The sequence below is a fragment of the Haemaphysalis longicornis genome, unplaced genomic scaffold, assembly GCF_048455015.1.
Source record: "Haemaphysalis longicornis isolate Haplotype H1 unplaced genomic scaffold, Haemaphysalis longicornis Haplotype H1 scaffold_9, whole genome shotgun sequence".
Lineage (NCBI taxonomy): Eukaryota > Metazoa > Arthropoda > Arachnida > Ixodida > Ixodidae > Haemaphysalis > Haemaphysalis longicornis.
In genome coordinates this window covers 142,557,698-142,583,383 of record NW_027526460.1, presented here as the reverse complement: position 1 = coordinate 142,583,383, position 25,686 = coordinate 142,557,698, and the positions used below count along the sequence as shown (strand labels likewise).

At 46.1% G+C, this 25,686-nt stretch overlaps 1 protein-coding gene across 1 annotated transcript in view; it reads left to right on the top strand.

Annotated features, from left to right (window-relative positions):
* The window catches only part of LOC144151732 (uncharacterized), a 232,278-nt gene extending 207,558 nt beyond the window's left edge, over positions 1 to 24,720 (top strand). The window contains exon 5 of the mRNA XM_077682852.1: positions 22,329 to 24,720. Coding sequence (XP_077538978.1) covers positions 22,329 to 22,423 — 95 coding nt within the window. The 3' untranslated portion in view covers positions 22,424 to 24,720. The remainder of the gene's footprint in view (positions 1 to 22,328) is intronic.
* Positions 24,721 to 25,686: the final 966 nt, after the last annotated feature.

Genomic DNA, 25,686 nt, shown 5'->3' with positions numbered 1-25,686 from the left:
CATACTATAGTATGGGTGTGCCAACGCACCGCAGATTTGAGAAACCTGCCCTCTATACTTACTGTCCCCAGCCTAAAACAGCAAAACCCAGTCGGTATCTGAACGTGCCTGTGATTTCATTTGGAATTAAAGACAAAAATATATTTTACCCCTTTTCTCGTGCGACTGCAAATATGTGCGCTTGACAAGGTATCAGAAACCCAGGTTGATGGGCCCTGCAAGTTGTCCTTCATCTTTTGGTGACTGCCTCTGTTGCTTACTTTTAAGCCCAAAATTTTTGTTTTAACCAGCCAGATCAAATTCAAATGTTCAAGCTGAATTGCAGAACATGTTCCTGAGGGCGCTGTCAAATATAGACCGTATCGATTCGTCGTCAAAATGAAATTTGTTAAGTGCTGAAGGCAAAGTGTATGACAGAGCCTTGAAGTAGTGCGAGCGGGCGTTATATGCCATTGCTTGTGGTGTCTGGTTTTCATGATAAATTGGGTTCCCGTTTAAGGTAGCACTATACGGCATAAAAGCAACTTCCCTATGTTGTTGAGATTTGTATAATTGGAGAAGGCGGAAGTCGTATAAGGGCTTGAGTTTAATAACACGGAAACTGAAAAAGAAGGGACCGCAAGGTGATAAAAGAAGGTGATAACGGGGCGGCTACCAGCCAGAAAGGCCAGCAGCCCGATATATAAGGAAGCCGTTCTCCGAGCTGGCTGCCCAACCGAGTGCGTCTCACGCTGCCATTCGTCCGCTAATCAGGTGGCCCTTGGCAGCTCACCAGGCACGAATGGGACGCATCGTGATCGAGTGGCCCCCTGAACCGGCGCGCCACAGGCCACATGACGGGAACAAATGTGTCGCCTGTCAGCCGGCAGGCTATATACGACCAACCCGCAAAACGTGCCCGTTAGCCGTCTTCCCGGGGGAAGGCGGTGTTGCGGGAGTGCGGCCTTTTTATCGCTCCACATCCAGGTGCTCATTTCCCGTGGCCTTGGATTCGGGAAGCAAGACGGCGTCCAAAATAGAAGTGCGAGCGTAGCAAGAACGAAAACGGTACACGTCGCAGGCAAGTGTTTAGCTTGGTGCCCTTTCCGTACAGAGAAAGTGAAGCAACTTGCGGCGTGTAAGGGAAGAAGATCCGTGCAGAGCTATCGTTGTACGATGAGGCGCAGTTCGGTACTGCTGTTTTACACTTGTTATTTCTGTGTAAAACGAAACACACTAAAATCTTGTTAATTCGAACTCGAAGTGCACCATAAAATTGTTCAAATTAAGCGGAGTTCGAATTAGCGGGCGGCCGCTAGAATGAATGGAAATAGCACCCCACTGCGCGGACAAAATGCAAAGAAGCCACCTCCGGACTCGTTACCTTGAACTATTCACTACTACATGTTTCTGGCAGCTGAGTTCAAGGACACTGTGTACGTTCGAAAACACGTTTACTTACCTTGCAGGGTCGAGGCAATTGGCTTAGTGTCCCGCTACTAAGTCCGCCACTTTGTGTCCCTTTGTTGATTGCAGGGTATTAATCCAGAATCATTGGTTTACTCCGAAGGCAGTGTCGTTACCAAGAAACGAAACGGAAGTTTCCCCATCATAATCTGGCAGCAAGTCGTTCCTCTCTGGCCGAGATCAAAGGCAGAAATATAGTTTACCAACGCTTGCCAAGCTGAGGAGGTAACAAGCGCCCTGCGAGCGATTTCCTAGCTCCTGCGTGTTTCAACAACGCGTCCCGGGGAGGGACGTGGGAGGTGAGGTGGATGCTAACGGCGCATCAAAGCAGCCATCAAAGCCTTTTCACTGAACACCGGCGCCAGCTGACGCACTGACGTGGCCGCGCTTATCGATCGGTCTCTTGTAGCCACCGCTTTGTTCGAGCTACGGGACGCTGAACGCTCCATCGCCCGGTGGCGTTCGCTGGCCCCGCCCACGCGTCCGTAAGCGGCCTCACACATCTGGCGCGTAATCAGTACGGAGATTTATTTTGTTCAAAATGGTTTCCACCGATAACCGTTGACGTATAGATATGCGATTGTGGAACTCTCTACGCAAGGCCGATATTTAGAACGGTGCGCCGCTACCCCCTGTTTTTTTTCTGTCGTGGGACTTTCTGGCGAAATTTATCGAGTGAAAAATATAAAGAAAAAAATCATACACCCCTCCGTATAACGACTACGATGTTTGAACGCGAATTTTTTTCGTGACGGATTCTTTGGTTGTCGTCTAAGTTTCCCAAACCACTCCGACCATGTCGAAGTTGAGTACCTTTCCGGACCTTTCCGGAAAGGTACTCAAAAGGAAAGGAAAGGTCATCCGGAATAATCCGGATGACCTTTCCGGATTATTATGGAACTGTCAAAAAAGCGGTGAGTGAGGAGTCTACAGACTATTCACGAGTTTGCTGCCCAAATTAAACCACCAAGAGATTGGCATGCAAGAACTGGTGTCTAGCATTGAATCACTGACGAAAGGCAAAACCCCAGGACCTGGTGGTCGCACTGAAGAATTTTACCAGACATTCTGTTCTTTGCTGGCTTCATTTTCCCTTGAGGTTCATCGCGAGGATTACAAGGCTGGATATATTCCACCTACTCTGTACGAAGGCCACACTGTCCTCCCGAAAACTAATGATTCTGACCAACTGCGTAAAGTAGAAGGATGTCGTCCCATTTCTTTATGTAATGTAGATTATAAGCTACTTGCTAAGATTTTGGCCAACCGTCTTCAAAATGTAATTGAGCTCATAGTTGGCGACCATCATTCTTGTGGCATCCCCGCGGGCGATCTATTCAAACTAACATTCACATTGCAGGGTCTACACTTGAGTGTGTTTCGGGTACTTCAGCCCGGGTAGTCCTATTACAACTAGATTTGGCAAAGACTTTCGATCGTGTCAACCACCAATTTCTGTTGCGTGCTCTACAGCATGTGAACGCAGGATCATGGATTACCCATGGTATTCGAATATGTTATGCCAACAGCTCTACAAGATTGAGAGTCAACAATCAACTAACCGAACCAACCCACCTTCTTTAACCGGTTCGTCAAGGGTTCCCTTTTACACCACTCCTGTTTTCCTTATACCTGGGACGATTACGTATGCGCATAATACAGGACAATAATGCTCGAGGGTTTGCGCTATCTCACTTCGAGGCGAAAATCTTAGCATATGCCGGTGCTGTCACTTTCTTTTGTACTCACAGGGCAAGCGTGGACAATTTTCTTCCCATTACACAAGAATTTTGCGAGGTTTCAGGTGCTGCCCTGAACTTCGAGAAAAGCTGCGGATTTTGGTTTGGAGAATGAGGAACGAAACCTGATCGCTTCGCAGGAATCAATTGAAATAGTGACCGGGCGTATTTAGGACCCAGGTTCGATTCCGGCCACCGCAAGGGTTTTTTTTTAAGTGCAGAGCACTTTAGGGGCTCGCCTTGTCGTCGTAGCTCGCTTGCTGGACCCAGGTAGAGCCACACAACGTTCCGTCGTAGCGGCTGTCGTCATGGCGTAACCCAGAGGCTTCGAAAGCCAAGCGGTTTATATGGTCATAAGTGTTCGAAACTCGCGAACCGCTGGCGCTTGTCATACATCTCCCCGTTGTTTAGCGCAAAGAAAACTGCAGGTACATTTGAGGCAAGATATACGTGATTAACCGGCAGCGCCCGCGTTCATTTAGTTAGGAACGCTGGTTGGGTTGATTTTTTCGATAGCAAGCGAAAAAAAAGTGGCAGTGCAACGCCGGCACGTGCGGGAGGAAAAGCAAGCACAAAAAGAACAGAACTCCCGCTGGCGCAGTTTCAGGCAGGGGACGCGTGACCTCGAGGGAAGGGGTTCATGCGTGCACCCCGATGTCTGTGCTTGATACTGGTGCCGTTTTCGCCAGGATAATTAAGACGTGGAATGTTTCTCGCTACGCCTGGACAGTTTTGCTTTCTTTTTCTTTCCTGCCCAGCTCTTTTTTGGGCCTTTTCTTCCCCCCTCCCCATAGATCAGCAGAGAAGCATGTAAGTGACTGTAAATGCCGGCAAACCTCTGTTTTTTTAATTAAGAGTCCCTCCCTCTCTCTCTCTCTCTCTCTCTCTCTCTCTCTCTCTCTCTCTCTCTCTCTCTCTCTCTCTCTCTCTCTCTCTCTCTCTCTCTCTCTCTCTCTCTCTCTCTCTCTCTCTCTCTCTCTCTCTCTCTCTCTCTCTCTCTCGTTACACCCCGTATTTCTCGGCGCACTAGCACTAGCTATTGCTTACCATTCTGAAAAATCGGTAACAACACTAAGCACAAACATACTTTAAAAATCTGAAGAAATCCTGAGAATTCTCTGCCAATGCGTAGCAATCTTCAGCCACTTGTCTACATTGCCATTTCCTTCCAGCCAGATTTGGCTATGAGGAATCAAAGCCGCTGAGTGGTTTTATTGTTTTTAAATTTTGTTTTGTTTCATTTTGCCAATGCTGTAAATCAATAGTACCATTATATCAATTGGGTGCCTTTACTTCGCCAATTATGTATTTTGCGAAGATGCAAGGTGTAGTGCAGGGTTGGTCCATCTTCACTATTTCTTTATTTATTTGCAACTTTCTTTTCCTGACCTTTTTAGTTCAGTCCTCGTTTTCTGGAGATCGCTGAGATGCATATTGTTGATTTCGTCAGCTCGTTTTTGTAACATTGTTATTTTTTCTACTTTTTTTGTAAATTCAGTTCCACTAATTATCTTCGTTTACCATATAGCGATTAAATGCGTTACTTCCGTCAGTTATGCATTTTTGTAGAATGCCTGGCATTACACGGTTTGCTCATTTTTACTATTTTTGTTCCTATTTCCAATGTTCTTTTACGGGACATTTTAGTTTAGTGTTCGTTTTTTTTTTTTTTTTTGAAATGTATAATATGCACATTTTTGGCTTCGTCAATTCACTTTTCGTTTTTTTTCTTGTTTTTTTAGGAGATGCATAAGATGCACATTTTTGGTTTCGTCAATTCATTTCTGTTGCATTTTTATTTTTATATTTCTCCTAATTTTTGGCTTATCAGAATTTCCTTCTACCAATTATCTCCATGTACGCTACTATAGCGATTAAATGTGTTACTTTAACCAAGTATCCATTTTTGTGGACAGCCAGGGCGTTACACAGTCAACTCATTCTCGTTATTGTTTATTCGTATTTCTAATGGTCCCTTCCGGAATTTTTGGAGCGAAAGCTTTCTTGGTGGGACCTATGGCGACCTATATTTATAAACTAATGCACGTCCCAATAGACCAGTTGGTCGACCAGAAAGCTTTAAGAATTCTGGCCGTGAAACCGGGCCTCCATTGTGTCAAGACGGTTACTTGAAAATCGCGAAAATGGAGCGGTACTAGATACGACAATACACGCATCGATCGTGAAGAAGGAGTACAGTAGTATACTTTTATCTCATAAACCACGCATCGGAATGCGTTTAGATCGTGCGTAGATGCGTTTACTTAGCGCACAAAACATATTCGCATAGGTTCTGTTCGTTTGCGATTTGGATCTGTGAAGGTTTGAGGATCGATTGGACGCACTTTCAGCGAAAGTTGGATGCACTTTTAGCTTTCGCGCTTTTCTCAACTTTACTTAGGAAAGAACGGCATTTTTTTTTTAGTTTTGCCATTGTTTTAAGAGCAGGTCTCTAGGGCATATTTCTTTATTTCGTCTATTCATTTTTGTATAATTTGCAATGTTTTGTTTCGATTTTACTTTTTCAAAATTTCGTTCGACCAATTATCTCCATTTACTCTATATAACGATTGTGGGCCACTCGCACGAATTTTGGGTTTTTGAGCGAATACAGGCGTTGCATGATCCTGGCTGTGGGGGTGGTCGGGAAACAATGGTACACATTAAAATATGCCACACGCAACTCCATTTCAACCCAGGTGCTGCTCGATGAGAGGTTCGCGGTTTGCCGATTCCCACCTATGCGTGGCATCCGCCATTTTTTGCTTCCCAATGTTTAATTGGTGTGCCCAAAGCAGGAAATTAATTTAGTTTTCCTCCATGCCCAATCAAAAACGGCTGTAACAATATTTAGAAAATTAATTAACCCGTTTCCTCCGGAAACAGGGCTACATGCGAAGCTCAACCTCGGTGAGAATTGAAATTGATCCCTTCTACGAAAATCAAACTGCGATACCATTGAAATCAAAATGTGAATTAATGATCGACCACAACGAAATCATTTCTTTTCTACGAGCTTCAACACAACGCTCAACGGAGCGAACCAAGCCCGGCCTACCCATGCCGCCGCCGACGGTGAACTCGTGACACGCCTTCTCCGGAGCGCACTTGCGAAAGCTTTGTACACCTGCAGAACCAACTGCGCAAAAACTTTGGTACATTTTCTTTTTGGCCCAGCAAGCGAGCGACGCCTAAGGTTGAAATCTGGCCCAGATACATAGAATACAGACTGTGGAGCTGTGAAATTAAGTGAAAAGTGGTATTTTACGCGCCGACGACTCTCGATCCTGTCGGGCTCTGAAAAGTGTGTCTGTATTGTAACCCCGTCCTTCCTTGCTGCTAGCAATATTGGGGAAATTATCGATAAATCAGCTGCCTTGCCCGTCTCCGTTGCCAATCGAGATTATTTCTTCTAGTTTTCAGTTGTCAAAAAACAGCGCTTCTTTGAATTGCCTAACCTCTTTTATCGAACTCACGCGCCATACCGTTTTCCCATCGTGACTTTGTAGGCATAAATTTTAATAGTTTTCGTCAGTTTGGTTGTCATCTTTACGAGTGACATTTTAAAGCTTTATTGAAACAGAACCAGACCCGTCTGTTCAGATGAGCGAACATCGCGTACTCTCCCGCGACAGATGATTCGTTTCTCACCAGCTCACTGTAAGCCACCCGCAATCGTTAAAATTTCATGCGCCATTTGTTCTCCGCAAGTGTCCAAATTACACTATCGGCTTCGCAGCGCACTCTTGTAGGAATATGCAAGGATATTTCATCGCTGCATAGCTGTAACTGCCCGAAAAAGGACAGCGATGTCTTTTCCTATGATAACTTCACCGCAGCGCCGAAAAAAGGCGAGAGAAGCAGACAAGGTGAGGGCTTCTGCCGCCCATTTTTAACGCTGCTCTGAAGAGTTCATTCTATCAACTGGCCCCGCTTACCATCCTTTCTCCTTTTTCTCATTAGTTCTGCGTTTGCCCCTAATTTGGACTTTATGTCCGGCGTGCGTGAGAGAGAGGGGGGAATTTATCTGAAAGGTTAGCCAAAATCCCTTGGGTACTCTCGGGGGTTTCGTGTATTCGCACTGGGGTGAGTTGTGGCTCCTGAATGGAGCGCAGCAGATCTGTTGTCTTAATACTGTACTTTCCAAGTTTATTGATATATGACTTGTTATTATTGTCGGCTTCGCTTTTTTTTCAGCAGCTCGGCTTCGCTGTTGCACAGAATGCAGAGGTTTAAACCAAGATCGGCATAATAGCGGTTGACAAAAGCAGGATTTGGAATTCTGTTTGTCTGCAACCGTCGCCACGTGACTGCCTCTTTTCTGGTAAGGGTGTGCTGGGCCGGTGGATATTTACATCTGGATAACTTATGACGTCTCTGTATGTCACTAGCCTGTCTTTTTGCGGTCTAGTAATGTGCGCTTGTTCTTGGCCTTCCTGTGCAATCAGGTATGAGAATGGGGGCAGTGGTGTCGTCGGTAAGTCAGCTCGGTTGGCGAGAGCTCGAGTGTTTGCGTGAGCCAATGCATTCCCCGGCAGTCTGGAGTGGGACGTGGTCCATATTAAAAGTATTTTCCTTTGGGTGCGAGTCTTCCCTAAAAGTGGAGTGGCTATAGGGAGGTTCTACCTTTCGCGAAGTTAAGTGCCGTAAACTTCGATTCCAGATTGCTCGTTGGAGTAGAATTTATGGCAGGGGCTATGGCCATCTCCTCGTGGAGTGGCATGTCTGGCCGGCGTGGATGCTGCCGCCACTGCGACTTCGTCGTTGTTGATGACGGCAATTTACATGGCGTTGAGACCAGAGTCGCTGGCGTAGTACGGTCGACAGATTCTACGTGGGCAAATTCCAGCGGCTCATAATGGTTTACAAAAAATCTGTGTGGTGCTCGTGCTCTGTATTGTTCCTGCGTTCAGCTCTGGGTGCATGTACTCTGGTAGTTGCGGGATTTGAATGTACTTCCGCCATTCACGAGGTCTAATTCGTGTTGAAACATTTTAACATGAAAGTGTTTTATGACCGGGTACACCAAGATCTCAGTGACGTCATATCCGTCACGGAAGTGACGTCGCCAGAAAAAGTGTCATTGACATGATGGCGCCGGGGTTCGAGCCCACGAACTATTTCGCCTCTCGCCTCAACGGGAGGTACGTGTTGCTCTGCCGACTGCGCTATGAAAAGAGACGTGAGCACCTCTATGAACGCGCCTGATGTCCTTCCCTATGACTCATTCAGATGGTGCTGCCGTCTAGGAGAGGCGAAGCGATGTAGCGCATCATGACGCTAATAAGCGCCGACAGTTGGCGTCTCGATGCCAGCGCCTTCGTGTACGGGGGACGCGCATGGATTGAGGCACACTCCGCTGTCGCGTTGTTCCCATTACCGTTATGTGTTTCGAACTGCTGTTTCTGTGCATGTTATTTTTGGTTTTGTTGTCCCGGAATAAACCGGTTATTTTTTTTTGTTTCTTGCGTGTCGGCGTCACTTTTTCTGGTGGGGTCAGACTCGCAAACCGTTCGAACATGAAGGAGGTTCCTTTAACATCGAACTGGTCCTGTGAAGGCCCCTTTCACTTTCGTGTTTTACCGATTCCTATGAAAGAAGGATCAACCACGATTTTTTTTCATGCACTTTTTTTTTCGTACACATAATGGAACGAATTCGCGTCGGGTTGTAGTACTGCGGTGCATGCAGGGATGGTTGAGAACGAAGACTGTGATACACCGGGTATTACCGCTATCACCTATGTAAGCTGAGTGACAACTGAGGGACCCGGCATTGTGACCAGAGCAGTCCCGATCCCTCTCTCTTACAGAGGTGCATTGCTCGTATACTCACCTATAGAACAAGCGCCGGCAGGTCACCCACCGCTGTTTTTCACATAAGGAGCGGGATAAGTACCCCTGTCTCTGCGATCTCGAGCCCTCATTATTAAAGTCCCCCCCCCCCCCATTCCGGATTCCGGAGGGCGTGGGAGCGAAAGCCTATACGTGCGTACGTGAAAATTAATATTTTTCTCGGAACCACGCGTAGCGTATCCGCTTGAAGAACTTATCCATTTGAACTAAGCTTGCCACTGAACTGTAGCTGTCTTTGCTTTGTGGTGCGTGCTCGTTGAGTATTGGGAGACCGGTGTCTGAGAAGTTCCCGTTAACAAATGGCACCGTAAAAGATTCTATGGCGTTTTGCAGAGTTCGTTGCTTCCTGTTTTATCTACCATCATGGAGCTTGGCAACAGTTGCGAGCACATCGGGAACTCTGCTCTTCAAATGGGCAGAATGTAAGAAGCACAGCGCTGGGACCAACAATTAGTGTGTATGGTATGCGGCCTATATGTATAACGCAACTGGAAGCATCGAACGGTCGGGAGTCGCTTGTGTAATTTGTTGAGCGTAGGAAATGTATGTAAAAATCTTCAGTGCGGCAGTTGCGTTACCGCATTCATGCGGCAAATTATGGCTCTGCGTCGACAAGCCTATTTGGAGTCTTATTTCGGCCACTATTGGTCTAGCCAAATTAAGTTGCACGCATGAAATAGGGAACCAAATAAACACACATGTAGTGCGGTCGGTCTGGCATCCGATGATCCAGTGCCGCTAAACAAGACGTAATTAACTGCGCGAGAACTTGACGTACGCTTACAGGTATAACTACGCGAGACAAGTGCTGAGTCATTTTTATCCTGGGTCATATTTTACGAAGCAGCGCTTGCCCTGTGTGCTGTATCTTCTCAAGCATACGCCAACTTTTCGCGCAGTTGCGCCTTGTTTAGCCGATTACCAACTCGCGTAACCACCAATTCGTTTTGCAACAGCTTCGCCAGCCCGCCACACCGAGTGAATTCCAGAGCAGAGAAGAGATTTAAGAGCGACGAGGTCACTGCGAGGATAGAAAATAGGCAGTATATCACGGGGGGCGAGTGCCGAAACTAATCTAACGAATGCAACACGCCTGACCGACTTTATTAGACGGACCGGAGTGTTAATCACGCGCTAGCGGCGGCATTCAAAGGCGGACGTACGCCCTTCCGTAATCCCTCAGGTGATGAATACGCCGACCGGCTGGTCGTTCCGCGCACGCAGTCCGGTTCACGGGTCACCGCTTTGCGCTCTGAACTGAAAGGCTCTTCTTGGAACGCTCGTGCGGATCGAATATTACCCCGCTGCTCTGATTTAGTAGCCGCGCAGTTTGGATTACGACTGTAAGGAATGCAATGTGTTACTAATGAGAAATTTGCATTCGTCAGCAGTTGCCGCAGTTTAGTTGTGTGGGCCAACTGTCGCGCCAGGGCATGATCTTGTTCGCGTCCCTTGTGAACGAAATTCACTGACAAATAATGTACGCAGAACGAAACAGACTTCCCTAAATTGCGCCGATTAAACAGAATTGATTAGCAGTAGTTGGAAAACACACAAGAAAACAACAATGTTGAAATTTATCTTCATATGAATTTTGTGCGCGGGATGTTAAAGCTATATTTAACAAATGTTATAGTATACCTCGCAAAAGTCAATACAGGCGCACTTTGCATGCAGTTTTCAGTGAAGTATGGCAGGCAATATTGTGTCGTGCGCAGCAATTGCGTTTCAAGCAAAACTGAATCACGAACATTGTACTGAGTGGATGGGAAGGAAAATTGGATCCCAGAAAATTAAGCTGAACCGTGCACTCAGAGCAACTCTGTAGAAATGTGAAGACGAGCAGAATGCTCGTCGCATCATTAGAAGAGTGATAACATCTTCAGCACACAGCAATTACTTGGCCGTGAAGCTTACTCAAAACGTCACTGGCAAATTTTCGCCAAAAATACAGATAAATACAAGAACGCTGCAGCAGAATTGTGAGCTGGGTTTGTTGATTGCTTGGTTGATATGCATGATCGGACTTCGAATGGCGCAACAACAAACGATGGTGGTAGAAAAGACGAGACTGGCTCGCTCCGTGTTTTCCATCCGTTCGCCGTCTTTTTCTGTTGCGGTATTTGAAGTTCGATCACAAATACAAGAATACATATGATATTTCAGTTTCCTTGATCAGTCTGGGGGTAGTCCGGGAAGTCGCACGGTGATGGTTGCTTCCAGCAGTCAGTAAAAATCGCAACCCGAATTGGTTTGATCAAACAGGAGGCGCTTGAAAAAGAATTACCTGTAAACAATATTCGCTTAGATATCTGCAGTATGCGAGCAGAAATGTGCTGTTAGAGATTGCCTAGCACTGACGTGATTTGGAGGCTTATAGACAGTATGCAGATGATGCGGCTTCTGAAAGAAATCGGTACCTCTCCATTCGGGTTCACCACTCAAACTTCTGATTATTGAACAAGAAACTGTGCTGTGTATCAAGATGGAAACGTTCTTACGCTCACAAAGGTATTTCCTGTGTGCTGTTTCGACCACAGGACAAGCTTATCAGCAATCACTTATGTTTCTGCGCTCGACCGCAAAGGAGCTTGTTTTTGGTGGTTTAAGTCGTTTAAGGTTCCTTTAACAAGACGTTCTGTCACAAGGTACAATCGCCCAATAAAAACGTATGAGTTGGCAAGCTTATTTACTAGGGTGCGAAACGTACGCCAGTTTTTTTGCACAGTCGGGGAATAAAAACATACAATTTTAAGTCCGATTTTTCGTCTAATAAGAGAACAAACTTGTTAATAATGCAATGCAATCTGTGCCGAGTCCCCTCACAGCCAGGACCGTGTAACGCCCAGAATTCCTACAGAAATAAAGATTTGGCGGAAGTAATTTAATGGCGTAAATAAAAATAATTGGTCGGATAGAATTTTGAACAAATAAAATGTAGGTAAAATAGAAAAAATAGCATTTTCGCAAAAACGACCTGACAAAATCGAAAATATGCAAGTTATACACCCGCCCTCCACCCTCCCCAACAAAAAACCGAAGAGTAAATAAATAATGCCAGCAAAATAACGTTAAAAATACGAATAAAAAATGGCGTGAGCGAACGAGCCCTACAGTTCGGCTTCCATTTTCGGAAAAAAACATAATTTTTCAAGTAAAGGCATAATGGTAAATTAGTGTCGAAAAGAAACAAAAGAAAAAAATAACAGAATAATCCAAGGTCTTTCGCTAGTTGTAGTCATATGTGGCTGTAAATAACTCGCACTCCGTTCAAGGGGCATAAGAATGCTACGCATTAGTGGACAGCTCTCTAAATTTCTTCAAATTTTTATTGTTCATTTTTTCCCACCCAAGCCAATAACAAACTTATGCATTGCTCCAAAGCTACACTTCCTCAATTCCACCGAAGCTAATATTCACCACCTTATCTGATTGTGATGGGAAACGTAAATTCTGAAGAAACATGCAACACATATGCAAGATTCACAAAAATAATATCAATACCTGCTTCATTTGTCTGGAATCACTACAGTAACATCAATAAGTGTACTGTGTTTCAAGCCAGCAAATGTGGCTTAAATTTTCGCACTACATGCAGGCTTCATTCAGAATCAATGTTTCCGGGACATGACAACAGAGAGAGAACAAAAATTTGCAGATGGCATCGACCTTTCGACCTGAAGGTGTGTAACGTGACAGCGCAATTTCGCAGTTTAGGGGCCGTTTTGCGGAGCTAGTATACATTCACTGTCCAAGCTGTCGAATCGCTTAAGGTCAGCTCTGGAGTAAAAGTGGCAGCAACGTCTTTACAGGCGTTGTGACGCTGAGAGTGCACAACTACTCTAGTAAAATTTGCCTGCAGGACCCACCAGAGCAGAATATCTCGGTATACGCGTACGTCTGGTTACGTGCTTCGAATGCGAAACCTTGACGTATAACTATTTCGTCCTCGACAAGCAGGCCGACCGTCACTTTTTTGGGTACGGCTCGATTGCGGTACTCTGCCGGTTGGAGACGATGATGTCGCGTGGGCAAGGGTGCTGTAACGTCGCTAAGCCCTCCTTGTCACTTCTGGACAGTATGCGAAAGGCCAACGCTCAACAAGCGCGACGATCCGAATCGCTCAAAGTCAACGTACTGCTGTATTTGAAATGTGAACCATTACTAAAAGATAGCGGCACTTAATTACCTTAACCGCAAGAAAGAAATTCGTAAGTGCTACCAAAGAATAATAACTCGATTTGAGAGTTTAGAAGCTTTACCGGACACTAAGTATTTTTCGCGATTCGCAGTCCAGCGCGCTTCATAGTCTTAAAATTTTTTTGGAATCATAGATTAAATTTTTTTTTGGAACCAAGTCTGCTTACCATAGTGTAGTCGGCCAATCCAAGACAATCAGAAAGCCAGCAACCGGCCAAATGAACAGAGAAATACAAAATAAAGTCAGTGCCGTTTTTGGAAATCATGGCAGCGTCGCAGCCTCCCTCGCTCTGTAGAGCCAAACGCAGCACTTACGAGGTTTGTAGGCGAAAACCTAGCGATAAGCAACACTTCTTTACTGTTACATCGTTTTCGCGACTCTTTTTTTTCGGTTTCGTTTCTTGTCTTTTGATGTCCGAAAGGCAGACAGGCCGCCATAAACCTTTTTTTCCAGTAGCACTGCGCGCATGCGCTACTCTTGCTCTCAGAGACCGACCTGCCATTATTGGGGGGCAAATGGGAACAAAACGACGCCATATTGGATTAGCCAGTAGCGAACGCCGAGCCATCGTTCTGCTCTTCTTCTGAGCCATGAAAGCGGCCGAAAGTTGGGCCCTACGATTTGCACCAAAAAATTTCTCTGCAACCCAAACCATGCCTGGCGCCTGCGACGCCTTCCTCAACTGTGCAGGGCAGGCGGAAAAAAAAGAAGGCGTGTTCTTCTATAATCCCCCAAGTTTGGTTCGGGCGGCCGCCGCAAGAGGGCTACACTATTGGAAAAAAGTCCATCCATGCGGCAGCTTCCCCAAGCTCTCCTCCGCGCACCCGTTCTACGCACGTGTCGTCACGCGCATCTGTCACGGCGCACGCACGCATTGGGCTAATTCTTGGATTACAATCCTCCACGAACCGACAGCGGCGCCATTTTGGTACCATTTGTGTTAACAGCGACGACGCCTACGACAACAGGTTTTTTTCGTGTTTGATGAGACGCGTAAGGCTGTCACTTCAATAATTTTCCTTAATATTTCTGTATTACAATGCAATTATCTTTCCTATGCTATATGTTCCCCTCGAAACTAACGCATCAAGATAGTTCGGAAGGAACAGTTATTCACAAATATTTTATATTTCAGAGATTAACTACAGCCATAATTAAAAGGTATTTTGTTCGGTAGGGTGATAGAGCCATCTTGCGTAGCAAGTGGGTATAACTTGTCTAATTTCAAGTATATTATAAGGAAACGCGTCACTGCACATGCAGGTTTTCCTAGGTAACACTCTTCGTCTTGAAGTTGTATAACCTAACAACGTACGAGTTCCAGCGAGTCCGCACTTTATAATCAACCGACGTTGCGCGTAATAAACAGGCGAAGGACGCGGTATACAAGGAAAGGTGCTGACTTCGAACACAGAGCGCACGACCGTTATTGTATTGCGACCGCAGCGAGGCAAATAGCATTTTCCTCGGTACGCGATGCCTTGCCACGCAATACGCGCGGCACCATTTGTTACGGTGTCTGTGAAGATCTTGTTGCAGATAAATCGACTGCAACAGGAGCACCCGGTTACACACACACACACACTCACACAGCATGCGAGAGAGCGGAGAGGCCATTTCGGCAGCTCTTATACTCCCCAGCGGCACGCAGTGGGCGATGGCAATATGCACCGCCAGCATGGAGGAACAATTTGTCAAAGGCACGAATGCTGGCGGCTGCCGTGCGGCTGCGACGAGTCCCGCGGTGGCCCTGTTGTGCCGTCCGTCGTCTTTTTTCTGGTTCGCTTTCCACGGCAGTTGAGAATAGGCAGGACGGCCGAACGGAAATTGTAAGCGCCTTTTTTTCATCCTCGGGTGGTTCGAGAACCTGGGACCGAGCACGAGACATCCATGTATATGAACGTGCATCGCACAGGACATAAGGCCGGCGTCCGGATGTACTAAAGGGGATATTTGGACGAGCAGTTTGGACACATTCAATAGAAAAAAACAGACATTTACGAAAGGGAGGCTTCCCAGACGTGACTTCTGAACAAACAGTTTCTTAGAAAGCGGTATACACATATATGAGCGGCAGTCACAACAAAATCTGCAATGATTGAGCTATGCACGCGTAGAAAGTTTGGCTCGTGTATTGGGAGTGTCATACATAAATGGGAGCTTACGAATCCGCGGCGTAGCCAGTTTATGAGACCATCTTCAGTTACCGCTTGTATGATAAGGTCGGCGCATCTCTTGGCAACAACTGCTTTTCCTTTAGAAAAAAGGTGTTCCTCCACATGTGGGGCAGTGGAGGGGTATAAAACCATTGAGTACGTCTCTTTCAAGCGCATTTGGTATCTCGTCGGCATTTCCACTTGACGTATCGTTCAGGCATCTTCTAGCATGCCCGACGTACTGTCTACCACAGCGCAGAGGAATTTAACGCCTTCTGCACACTCAACAAACGCCTCGTATGGTTTTTACCACAGTTCTGTCTCCGTGTGGCCTTTGCGCATTCCGCAAAACTTCGCGATCTTACTAGGTGCGGAAAAAATGACCTACATGACCAAACATGCTTTTGGCGACTTGATGGCGAAGCACCGACTTTTCCTTTGTTCTTCATGTTTCTATCGTCTTCGGCACTTCCAAAAGCGCCGTTTTAAACAAAGCAATGAAACAGGCTTTGTACCGTTTGTATTGGATGGGAACGATCCCCCTCGTCACAAGCCCGCTCGTCACCGGAGAACTCACCGACCTTTTGGTACAGTGCCATCTCGAGATACGAACTCTCGTTTAAGGCGCCTTTTCGTCGCATGGATTTCGTTACACTCCGGCCGTGTGAACAAAAGCCTAGAAGCCCTGACGGGAAATTGGCGTTGAAAGCCGGCCTGATGATCGTTTCTACAATGGTAAATTCGTTACGGCTGTTTAGGAGGGCGTGGGGAGGTCTGTGTGACCAGCAGGTGTGCATGAAGAGCCGTTTTTTTTTTTCTTTGGGGGGAAGGATCAGCGCGACCTGCACTTCTTCTTCAAGTGCTGATCGTCATGGGTGTTGAGATGGTGTACGTCCGCTTTTTCGCGCGTATAATCTGCCCTTGCAGAAAACCCGCAATCACACTTTCAGTCTGCGAATAAAAAAAAAGAATTGGCGAAGCTTGCACGCAAGGCCTGAACCATAGCTAAGCTGGAGGATTTCTTTCTATGTAAACACTGAAGGACACACCACCAGGCATTGCATTGTGTTTGAAATTGTTCATTTGGTGATTTAATTGATTGTGGGGGTTTAATGCGCCGACGCTGCACAGGTGATGAGGCGCGCCGTAGTGGAGGGCTTCGAATTCATTTTGACCACCTGGGGATCTTTAATGTGCGTGCGCCGAAATCTCTAACACACGGACGTTTTTGCTTTTCGCCTCCATCATAAAAGCGGCCGCCGCGGCCAAGAATCGAACCCGCTTCCTTGTGCCCAACAGCACAACGTCATATTCACTGCGCCACCGCGGCGGGTAATTGTTTGTTAACATGTTCCGTTGTCGTTTTTGGCGGTGGTAGTAGTAGTCATCGTCTGACAACACCCCCCACGGTTCACCCGAAATTACCAAGATGTCAACGATCGCATCGCAAGAATCCTGGCTGATGACGACAGCGGAGCCCCAGTCAACACGCTTCGGAATATTGCCCGCAACATCCGCTTCTGAACTGATGCAGTGAACAAGGTCAGAACCCAGCGTTGAAGACACCTACACAACGAGACAGCGAGACAACAGTGCAATAGTACAAATGGTACAACAGTACAAAGCGAGTGCAATAAACATTTTTTTTTTTTATTTCATGCACAACCTGTTCACTGCGTCATTTATGACAATTTGTTTACTTTTTCTGCGTGCCATTTAATACAAAGTTGCATGCAATTATCATTTTGGTATAATTAACTCAGTATGACGACATATTCACCTAACTTCCTACGTCAAAAACTTTGAAAGAACACTCGCTCGCCTACATCATTTTTAAATCGAAAACATCCCTTTAAAGCTCCAAAACAAGCTCGTAATGCCAGTTTTTCGTGTGACAAATATTCCGGTGATACAAGAATTTCTCGTACGAAATGCCATGTGACGAGTTGGCATTCCTGACCAGTTTACCTGTGACGAGTTGGCCTATGGCGAGTGGACTTGTGACGAGTGGGACTAGACCCGTATTTGATAGCTAATGCTGGGTGGCAGTCGATCGACAGTCCTTGACACCATGCATAATTTCAGGTGGTCAGTTGTTCTGTAGGCATTTTCTCTTGTGATCTCCTTTTGTGCGTTTTGTAACCACTAGAGGAAATCCTTGTCGACTCTTTCCATCCCCTGCTCGCAGAAGAGATCACGGCCAACCGTTACTTTTCCTGTGCCCTTCCCTTCATGCGAGTATGGCTTGGAGAGTGCGAAAAGAAAGCCGGCAAATAAGTGCCAGTCTGTTTTGAAGCGGCAACCGTAAAGTTCGTCGACAAATTGTACCGGCCGGTCGAAAACTGGCTATAGGTGACAGCACTGGGGTACGACGTTTTGGCGTGACGTTGGTCTTAAAGGAGAGCTAACACAAAATTTTCGTGTTATATATTTTTTTTCACTGTTATAGGTGCCTACTAGGGTTGCCACCTGACCGGTTTTTGACCGGCCCGACCGGATTTTGAGACAGCGGGCCGGTTGCCGGTCTGTACCTAAAACCGGACGACATTGGCCGGTTCTTTTTTTTTTTTTTTTGCCATCGTGCCGCGGTTATTTCTTTTTGGTCTTTAGTAAGCGTAAATACAGCAACTACGACAATACATATGTGTCGACAAGCTGTGCAAAGACACGCGAGCAGAAAAAATACGCGCGCGAGCATTATTCCTGAGATGGAAGGGGACCAAAGGGACGAAAAACGCAAGGAAATGCCCCCGGCGCGGTTAGCAAGTGCGGTTACTATGTTCAGTGCAGCACATTCAGAGCAATAACCAAAATCTCAAACCACCTGTAGTGCAAACGTTATATTAATTGCTCTGTAGGAAAACGCTACAAGAAATAGCATTGCATGTCAATAAAAAAAAATGTGGCGTCTTTTTTTCGACAAAAATTCAACCTTCTACATACATTGTCTCACCAAGGAATCGACATCCCTTTTTCGCGCAGCCATGTTTTAACTGGAAGCGTTTGCGAATGAAGTCTAAAGAAAAACGTTTTGTGATTTGTCGGCACGCACATGCGCTTGACACGGTCTAAAACATTATTCTTATGGTCCCGAAAGTATGGCTGGCGATAAAGAGGCACGGGAAACGGATTATGAAATAATTAAAGTGTTCGTCATAGGCTTCCTTTAAAGACTCAGCCGGTACTCCAGAGTAAACCGCGCAGTAAGGAAATGAAAAGTATCCATTAGTTTCTTTGAAAAAACCCATGGCTGCTTCCTGTTAACCTCACCCGTAGAAACAAGAAGAAAAGGTAAATGGTAACTTATGCGCTTTTGAAGTATAGCAAGCAAAAGTGGATGATCCGCCAACCTATAGAAGAAAACCCGAGATACAAGTTGGTGCACAGACAAATGCATTAACCCAACACTCGACCCTAAAGGAAGAAACAAATTATCCCTGCACATTGGCTCCCATTCAGATCTCCACACGAAGGTAGCAAATAGTCTGTGTAGAGCCTGGACTTTCGCCCGCGCACAGTGAAGTACCTGAAGCACATAAACTAGCTTTGCTACCCAGAAGACATTGCAGACTTGCGCATGGGCAAATACAGAAAGTCCTCGCGCCATCCATGCCTGCGAGGCGCGCTTTGCATGCGTGAGTGCTGAAGACCAGTGTGGGCCTGAGTTCCTCATTTGGTGCAAAGGTGCGCCGAGGTATTCAAGCATTCCGGGCGCACAGCATTTCCCTTGGGTCCGTATCGCGGGCGTTGGCGTTGGATTTTGCCGTGGGTTCTAGCGCCTGCTAAAGCGGTCAGCATTGGGAGAGATCTGAAACCCTGCGGACAAAACGATCCGGGCCTGCCAGTAATGCAGACGTTTCATCGGCAAGTTCGGAACTAAATGTGAGGTGCAACAGCCGGGTCTCCGACGAAGGGGAGAGCGACCAGCTCTGCTCTTTCTCTAGCCTTGCACCACTAGTGCAAGCTGCAGCAATTTTTTCTCGACTTTTCTCTAAATCTTAACGGCTTTCAGATTGTAGCCTAACACATCCAGTACTTTTAATATGGGGTCACGAAGTACCTCCGCCAAAAATTACGGAGTATGCCCATCAGATAACTTAGAAAATTGCTCAAAAGAATTTTCTCTCTTTCTCAGTATTATCGTTCTTCTAGCGCTCGACTTACATCATTAGAGCGATACAGCGGCTATTGGCCGGCCTCCTTTCAGTTGCAGCGGTAAACGCATATTTCGAAAAATCGGTAGCTACTTCAAAAAAAAAAAATCGCCACCAAAGGAAAGTAAAAACAGAAAGAAGGCGCATCTGATGCGACGAGCAAACCCCGCAGTCTCGCTTTGTGTTGGCCATAAGTAAAGCTTTCAGAGCGTTGCAGGCCCGAAACAACGAGTGAAAGCGTTTATTGGAAGTGATTGATTGACTGTAGGGTTTAACGCGCCGACGCAACACAGGCGATGAGGTGCGCCGTAGTGGAGGGCTCCGAATTAATTTTGACCACCTGGGGATTTTTAACGTGCGCCGTACACACGGACGTTTTTGCTTTTCGCCGTTTAGCGGAAGTTTTGCAGAATGGCTCCACATACCACAATTTTCTACTGGAGCGGAAAACGTAACTTCGTTGACTTGACTTGAATAAACTTTATTTAAAGGAGTACTGACACGAAATTTTCGTGCGACGTTTTTTTCGCTGCTATGGTTGCCTATTAGCCAACTAATCGTAGAATGGCACATTAGACGGTCGATCGCAGCGTAAACAATCATTTACGGCGTCGTTTATTCGTGTAAGTTTCGGTTTCGACAAAACGAACGCCGAGCGGCCGCCATTACAGGAGGTAGCACCTGAAGTCACCATTCTTGTCGCACCGAGGCCTTCACCATCCCGGCGCGCCCGGGCAGCATGACGTCAGTCCCAAAATCATGACGTGATACACACGGCTTATCAGCGCGCGCCAACCACAGCCAGCGCGTCGGCTACGTCATGGCAGCCCCGACGTCGGCAGTTTGGGGCAAGTAGCAGATGATGTCATGCTGGCCAACTCTGAGCTTTCTCGTGCAGGCAGAGGCTAAAATGATTTTAAAATATGTTATACTGAGCGGCTACTGTTGAAACTTGCTGGAAGATATATCCTGGTAAAAAGGAAGCATTTTACATAGTTATCGCCACTTTGAAATTTCGTGTCACTACTCCTTTAAGCCCTTCGACTCCGTGTTGGAGACGGACTAGTGGGGGTAGTCCTTAGTCAAGTGCCCTGGCTGGCTGGCCGTCCCGGTCCTACTCAGCAGGGTAAGCTGGGGAGGTAAAACCTAAGTTAAATTGACAGACAACCGATTATATTCGGTTATATTCTGTCGAGTATATATTCTCTATCCCAAATGAAAGGGCATCACTTAAACACCTTGACGAGAAACGGTTTTGCTGATAACGCCCTAGAGCTTTTTTAAATCGAAATTTTTAGATCTACGAGCCGTATGCGTCCCTCCCAAAAATAATGCTGGTGACATAGAGTAGCTAGGCAACATACTTTTGTCTGTATGCGAAATGAAAAACGATATTTAAAAACTTGTCCCCAGCTAAAAAAGTTTGAACCGCAGGCTTTCCTGTTCCTTTATATGTTTTTTAATGCAACGGTTTATTTTGCACGAATGCGCCATTTGTTGCAATAGACGATAGGTAGAATCTGGCTTCACGTTGTGGAGGTGGGAAGTTCGACTGTCCCCGGGCGCGACGTTTTTTTTTTAACTGCCGTTGGCGTATTTGAAAACTGAAATCAAATATTTTGCCAGAACAAACACCCCTGACTCAGGCAGAATCGTCAAAGCTCCTTCACTGGGTCTGTTTGCTTAACGCTGCCGTTGATTCTGGGCATGAAGGCTCAGTTAGCCACACTGAGAGCAACCCAGCGACGGTGGGCGGCGTGTCTTTAAAATTTTCAAAATAATCTTTAGAAATACATATACAATTGAACCTTGTTTAAATACTTGTGTTAAAAGGTTTTCAATACGTAAATAATGTTTCAGCAATTGCAGTAGCTGCCAGGTTTGCAGGTCACGTGACAGGGACACATATTGTAGTTTCAAGTTTCGACACTACGAACCACCACCCTTCCGATTTCAGGAAGTTTGCTGCCAAATTAAAATTATTTCCGTCAATTTGTTTAGAAATCGCTTGTGGTTACCGAGCTATATAAAACGCTCGCTTTCATATGAGCTAGAGAACATATACGCGACAAAACTCGGTTGTCTGTCCCTTTAAAATTACAGCGGAATAAAAACACACACAAGGACAAGTAAGGGACATGCGCTGCGCGGACTTCCAACTGATACTTTATTGAAACGGGATACAATTATACATCCAAGACATAGTGACATTACAGCATAAAAGCAGATAAACAAGATATAAAACGCACTACACTTTATCCGCCCGCCATTGCCGTCCAGTGCCAACTCGTGCTTCGTTTAAGCAGAGTCCTTGAAGAACTCTAATTTAAGTAAGCTATTTCCTTTGCAGATATTGAGATCGAAGGGACACTGATGTAGTCGTCCCCTAACCGCGCAATCTCTTCGGCTTCAATTATTTTTCTTGTGGCTTGATTGGCACTTCTGCTCAACACCGTACATTTTTCAGGCTCCGGTACGCACTTGTGATTCCGACAATGCATTGCCAAGTGCCCTGTGAGGCCCCCTTTCACATTGCAATCATGTTCCCTCAAGTGGTCATTTAGGCATCGGCCCCTCTGGCCTACGTAGCCCTTTCCACGTGAAAGAGGAATACTGTACACGATACCTTAAACACACTTCACATGACGATTCTGATGCTTGGTCTGACATCCTACACAACACAAGGGCAACACAAGGAACAAAGGGCAGACTTTTATGAGTCAACCTTACTACGGTAAAAGCGCTGCAACAGGCACTTCTTTTTCTGGCCTTCGCAGCGTCCAAGGACCAGTGGGGCACGTGGTACAGCGGCCCTCTGGACGACTCACGGCTCGGCCTGACGGGCAACACAAGGACTTCCAACGACGTCTGAACACCTGGCCGGCCCCTTCCAGCGATCCCCCTCATCGAGCGTGGCCCAACTCCCGCCCTCTCGCTTCTCTCCAAGGACTGCTCAAGGGTGCTCCACGACCGCTTCGTCCGAATGCTTGCCGGCAGGGAAATCCCTCGTCCGCAAGTGCTCCCGCAAAGCTGCTTTAGCAGCCTCCGAGCACTGGCTTAGCTTCATCCGTAACATGTATAAAAAAGAAAGTCTTTGCCCTTGAGAAGCCTGTTCTGTGAAGTTAACAAAAATGACGACGCGGTTAAAGTGTGGCGTGGTGCTTGCAGCCTGGCGTTACGTTGAGTGCCCGGGAAACGCGTAACTGTTCCCGCGTTTCTGCTGCACATTGTGTGCTGGATTATTGTTCTGTACGTCTGTGTCCCACTCCCTCCAGATGAGTATGGATAGCTTTGCTGTTCCTTGCGACAAAAGTCGTCGCCGCACAGAATTCCGCATCCCTGCCGCAGGCGTGTCAGGTCGTTACATATCAGCAACCGGCCATCCAACACCTAAAGAACTTAAATATCCTGATATTGATTGTAATCACAATCGTTCTGGTTGCCATGAAACAGGAAATGTTGGGCTCCCTTTATCGTAAAAATGTAAGATGTCCGGTAGAACCAACGGTAATGTTTTTTTCCACCGTCCCCCCCACCCTCCCCCATTTTCTCCCATGTGATCGGCCGGCCGCAGTAGATGACAGCATTAACCTCTGCCAGATATATCAGTACACAGTACCTACAGCGAAAATATCAGACATCTGTTACTAAGGTAACCGCTGTACCCTGGTTTTCCATTCATGAGACTAGATTTTTTTTTGCTTTGTACAGGGCTTAATTGCGCTAATTAATTATTTTATAGTGCCGTTCCCTGTCACACGCGCTTCTTTCACATACCGTTAGGAAATCCCAGCATGCTGCGTAAAGTATAGTAATCTCAATGTAAATTCCCAATAGTGAAACAAAGCCTTTGAATAATTTGTCGGGGGAGTCACTTCTGGAACAAAGGACAGACCTTTTTAAGAAAACAGTGCATACAGGCAGGACAATAAAAATCACGTGGTACGAAGTAGGTCCGGCGTACAGCACTCCTGAAAGGCTCACGTCACCTAGCTTCTTGTCTTTAACCCATTTGCACTGTTTCCTCCAGAAATCGACATGTACCAACCAGCCCAAGCTTGCGCCCTTTTAAAGCTTTCAAGCAGGCGGTCCACGCCCGAACGTCGTATGCCACAAAGCTCACACGCCTCAAAATACTTGCCACGCTAACTGATATAAATTAATACATAATAACCTAAACGACTGGCGACAGAACTCCAGAGCATTCTACTTACTTCACGCCTGTCTAGTAGCAACCAATGTGCCATGGCGAGGAGTCCAAAGCTCCTCCTCGCGTGTCAGTTATTGTCTTCCTTTTCCTTTGGCTTTCGGAAATTGTGAGCTGAAGCCACCTCCGAATAGTTGAGTCGCCTACAGGGAAACATAGTCACTGCACTACGTATGATTATGTCTTTGAATATGTCAACAAGTATGATAAAAAATCAACATATCGCCCTCAAACAAGGTCAAAGTGAGTCTCTGTATTGCATTCGTAAAAAAGGAGCAAGGTTGCCATCCTTATTGTTTCGTTTTAATCCCTCATTCGCCCTACTTGGACCACGAGTCCCCCTGCTTGAAATTAAAAGTACCACTAATTCTAAATACAAGCGGATACGATGTGCGTGAAATAAAAATGGCGCACAAACACATTATATATGTGTTGTTCATTTTTAGGTGTTATCTAGCACTCTTCGGTTCTCGTAATGTCTCTCTCCCTCCTTTAAAGAACAAACTTTGTGCCCGTGTTTTTTCTTTGTTTGCAGAAGCTCATGTTCGTTGTCTTTCACGAGTGACACCATAAAAGTAGAGCTATGCGAGCCTCAGCTTCGGTGCTGCTCGAGAGAAACTTGAAACGTATTGTTCGACTGAAGAAAACTTGTGATTTGGCACCAAATTTTACAGCAGCCTAAGTTCCAGTGACTCTTAAGCGGAGGCGAAAGAAGAACTTACGTTGACAGAAGGAGACGACGCCGAATGTGTTCACATTTTTTGCATGTAGTCTAAAACCTTTTAGTGTACTGTAGTGTGTAGAGTAAAATACGTTCCTTTTCATCCTTGTCCTTGGCGTGGCGTGCACTGTCTTTCTAATATGTGCTCAACTGCAATATATGCTGAGTAATCCCACACGCCGTTCTGTGGAAAAATTCCCTGACAACATACAAAGCAAGACCATATGGCAACAGTTTACTTTGAAAGTATAATTAAACGGCCAGAGATTATCCCCTGTCTTGTGTGCCACCCCTGTCCCTAATGTTTCTGTGGCAAGGTCACAAAAATGTGGGGATAAAACACAGAATCTCCGAAAGGTCGTCAGCTGCACAACTTAATGCAGGAAACGGGATTTACATTCCTAGACGATATCACAGAACCCACCAGCACAAGCAACTGGGTTGAAAGGGATACCAACCTAGACCTTACATTCTGCAGAGTACCCCTGCAAGCCAAGTGGATGGACACGCATAACACCTTAACAAATTACCATGCAATCATACAAATAAGTTTTGGCAAGTGAGTGGCAAAGAGGCAAACCAAACACCGGATCACAGGTTGAAATCACATACGCGTGGAATAGCAAACGGTTCAGGCACGATGTGTATAAGAATGGGCACAACTCCGAACAGTCAAGAAACAGCCCACAATCTACTTGTAAAAACGAGGATCAGCCAAGCGCTGACAACCTCTGCCTTCTTGGCTATTTACACCGTAGCTTTTCTCTTGCACCGATACAGTCGAAACCTTTGCACCTCTGCACCTTTAGGAGGCAAGGATAGGACTCGAAAGGCAATGAAAAAAAGCACCAACTAAACTGTACACTGAATGTATGCATCAACAGAATAAGCAAGAATGTACAACAGTACTCGCACCAACTCAGCTGAATACATTGGCATAAAACCTGCGAGAAACTCAATGGCACGGTCAATATCACCGGCTTTTGGAACCTTGTCAAAGCACTCAGAGCCCAACAAAAGAAGACCATGAACAACCACAAAATCTTGTGCCTCCTCGACACCTACAAGGACAACCACGGACAACTTGGTCAAGATATACAAAGCACGTACAGTCATTGTCAAAATTTTCTAAGTCACGCGAGAGGTTCCTGGGCCTCAAATAATTCAAAGCGTAAGCTAAACGTTTAAATGTGACCAAAATACTTGA